Source organism: Seriola lalandi, unplaced genomic scaffold (assembly GCF_002814215.2).
Source record: "Seriola lalandi dorsalis isolate HSWRI2012SDOR001 ecotype SW California unplaced genomic scaffold, Sedor1 jcf7180002054863, whole genome shotgun sequence".
Classification (NCBI taxonomy): domain Eukaryota; kingdom Metazoa; phylum Chordata; class Actinopteri; order Carangiformes; family Carangidae; genus Seriola; species Seriola lalandi.
The window spans coordinates 7,815-11,333 of NW_019525416.1; the positions used below are offsets into that span (position 1 = coordinate 7,815).

Consider the following 3,519-nt stretch of genomic DNA (forward strand, 5'->3'; position numbering starts at 1 on the left):
GAGTGTTTTTACCTGAAATCTGCTTTATTTTTATTGGATCACTCAGAAAACAGTCAGCCAATCAGAAGAGAGGCTCAGAGCCTCCTCTCTTCTGATTGGCTCACAGACCTGTTGTTACTAGAGCTGCAGAGAGAAGCCTGAGAGAGGAGATGTAAAACTACACTGAGATGGTTTTTATATCTTCTGATGGATCAACACTTCAAATAAAACACAGAAGAAGAAGAAAATATGAAGCTTTAAATGATTAATCAGAAGATTTCTATCTATTGACCGACTGATGACAAATAACTTAAGGCTCATATACGAACATGAGGAGTTGAAGGCATCAACATGCCGTCATTACTTCTGTATTACAGCACATTTCATCACCTCACAACATTACACGGCCTGAAACAAAGGCTTCCTGTGGGTCACTGCGTAACAAAACAGAATTACAAATAAAGCCAATGATAATAAAACCTCACAGCACGACGCCTGGAGATGACACTCGTCTGTGATCTTATTTCAGCTCCTCTCCATCATCATCATCATCATCATCATCATCATCATCATCACACGCTGTCATCATCCATCCTCATTGTAGATCACAGGAATATTCTGTGCAGAGAAGCAAACCTGTCTCTAACTGTAGACTGGTGGTTTAAAGATTTCATGTCTATTATATGGAAAACACCTCACACACAAACACACAGATTCATTTTTAAATTTCCTTTAAAAAAGGCTTTTAATCAGACAAAATGGAGCATTTGTCAGGGACTATTTTCAGCAGCGGATTAATCCACATTTAGTGCTGTCGTGAATATTTTTGGCAGCAGGACGGTGTGTGTGTGACTGAGTCACAATAAACTACCGTGTGTGTTGGTGGTGATGAAGAACATGTCACTCAGTGACACAGTGTGACTCACTGATGCTTTTCATGGGATTCAGAGGAATCAGGCACATCAGGCTCGGAAATAAAATATTAGGTATATAAAAATAAAGTATATATATTAAAGATCAAAATAAACGTGAAAAATGAAATGGCAAAGTTTCAAGCCTGGGCAAAAGTGGAAGATCAAGATCCAACGCAAATACAGAGCCGGAAAATGTGAAGTAATCATGAACCACAGTGATCCTCAGGGGACCATGAACATCTGTATTAATTTAACCAACAGATGTTGAGATGTTGCCCAGGAGACCAAAGTGATAAAGACAATGTATACAGAATTTACCAGAATACAAAACTACAAAACACTCGGTGTTACAGCAACAACAAAACCTTCAACTAGCAACGAAAAAAGAGGAGGACAGAGCTGAGGGTCCGTTAAATTAACATTATTGTGAAGGCATCGCTACGTTCTCATGCTAGCTATCCAACCAGCTAAACAGCCCCAAAAAACTCCATGACAAAGATGCCGATTTTTATGAAGTTCACTGAGGGATCTTTGTGAAACTACAGAAACAGCCTCATTAATATTTAACAGTAATAATGAATAAGGCGGTTTACAGTTCACATCTTAAACAAAACACACGCAGCATTAGCATAGCTATGCGGCACTAGCATAGTGTCGCCTGCATTAATATAAATAGACACAGAGCATTAGCTTAGCTCATAGCTGCACGCCGCTCAAATGAACAAAAACGCACTTTAATATTCACACTGGCACATAACAACATAGCGGTTAGGTCACATTACTGTAGTACTGCTACCTACAGACACATATAAAAAAGAATTAAGTCCAAATACAAAGCCACGGGTGGCGATGCGGGCAGACTCCACCTACTTCCTGTTAACAAAGGAAGTACAGGTAAGAGCAGACTAACAATACTCCAGAACACCACAAGATGGCACTACCACTTCATGAACAAGGTAAATGTCTTGATCAACAACACTGTAAAGGGCACAACAGCTATTTTAATTGTAAACATTAACAAAAATCAAGAGAGTCTGGAGACCGGTTACAACAGAACAAAAGATCACAAAGAGGACCCGGAGCGCCACCCCCCGAACTTACCCCGAATAATGGATAAACTAACAAACTAACAAAGTCGGAGGTCTGCTTCCTCTGAGAGATAGAGAGAGAGAGAGAGAGAGAGAGAGAGAGTCGGAGCTGCTCCCGCCTTTACTGCTTTGTCGTTGTACCGTTAGCTGTTGAACTGAGCTTTTACAGTGTAATAAAGTGTAATGTAAATAAGTACAGTGTAATGTTACAGTGGCTCTCTGTTGGCGTTTGCTTCCATTACCGGCGCACTATGAATCTTGGGATAGGTTGGGGTCCGCCTGTTCGATCATTCACTGCCCAAGAAAAGAAGGACGCAATTGTGATGGAGCCTTCAAAACGAGACAGTCCAGTTGCCACGCTGTGAAATAATCAGGTTTCTAATGCCGCCTCTGAAGGACGAGGCTCCTGAATTCGGACACAGCTGTTGTCTGTTCCGGCTGACTTTGTGTTCATGATGGCCGACGTCAAAACACCTGGACGTCGACCTGAAACATTCTTCTTCCTGCCTCCTGAAAGTCTGATGAAGTTTTCTCTCAGCAGCAGCGTTGACTCATTTTATTTCTCTCCAAGGTTTTAATATTTCTGTCTGTACACACCGGGCCTCTGTGATGTTTGACTTTCTCTCGTGTTATCTTCGTATAAATTATATTTAAGTAAGTCTGAGGGGAAATTCTCTGTGTACCAGCTGTAATCAGCTGCTCACAGTTTCCACACATATGGTTTATTTAACATGTGTAAACTGTCAGCAGCTTATCGAACAGCCCTGCTCTTTATGTTCTGTTTTATAGCTTTAGTGTTTGAACAACTTATTTAATATTCATTATGTGATGTTATATCCTCCCCCTCCCCCTCCCTCAGTCTTCTAACTTCTCCCTCCGCAGTGACTTCATTTCTCCTGCAGATCAATTAAGTCTGGTTATCTCTTCTTCTGGTGACATTAGAGATGATTGGATCTGTCCCGTTAAAAGTAAACATGTTCCTGCAGATCGGGGCGGAGAGCTCGACTTCTCCACCTTCCTGAGCGTCATGCACCGGCAGCTCCAGCAGGAGGCGCCGGAGGAGGAGATCCTGGAGGCCATGAGGATGGCCGACAAGGAGCATAAGGGCTTCATCCTGGCCTCGGAGCTGAGAGCCAAACTCACCGGCCTGGGAGAGAAGCTGACCGACAGAGAGGGTGAGAGAGGAAACACGTCGTCTCATCGTCACGTGATCGTCTTTACTCTTCTGGTTTCCTGACAGTCTGTCGGACAACACAGTTTAAATATTATCTTTGTTCTACTCTTCTGCCTTTTTTCTGTTCCCTCAATCCTGTTAAGTTTAAGAGCTTTAAGAGGTTTTGCTTTTTTTGATTTTCATCCAAATCTGGTGAAAGACAGAGAGGCTTCCATTTGAGGGGATTTTAATGTAGAAATAGTAGAAATAAAGATATGTTATATATAGACTGAGTGGGGTCAGCCTAGTGTTCCCACTGTGTCTGATTAGACCTCCAATCAGACGGTCAGGTGTGGTGGAGAAATGTTGTGAGTACATGTCGTCA

General features: G+C 42.1%; 1 protein-coding gene across 1 annotated transcript in view; it reads left to right on the plus strand.

Annotated features, from left to right (window-relative positions):
- LOC111670884 (calmodulin-like protein 4) overlaps positions 1-3,519 on the plus strand; it is a 6,743-nt gene that overhangs the window by 2,253 nt on the left and 971 nt on the right. The window contains exon 3 of the mRNA XM_087179746.1: positions 2,968-3,156. Coding sequence (XP_087035872.1) covers positions 2,968-3,156 — 189 coding nt within the window. The remainder of the gene's footprint in view (positions 1-2,967; positions 3,157-3,519) is intronic.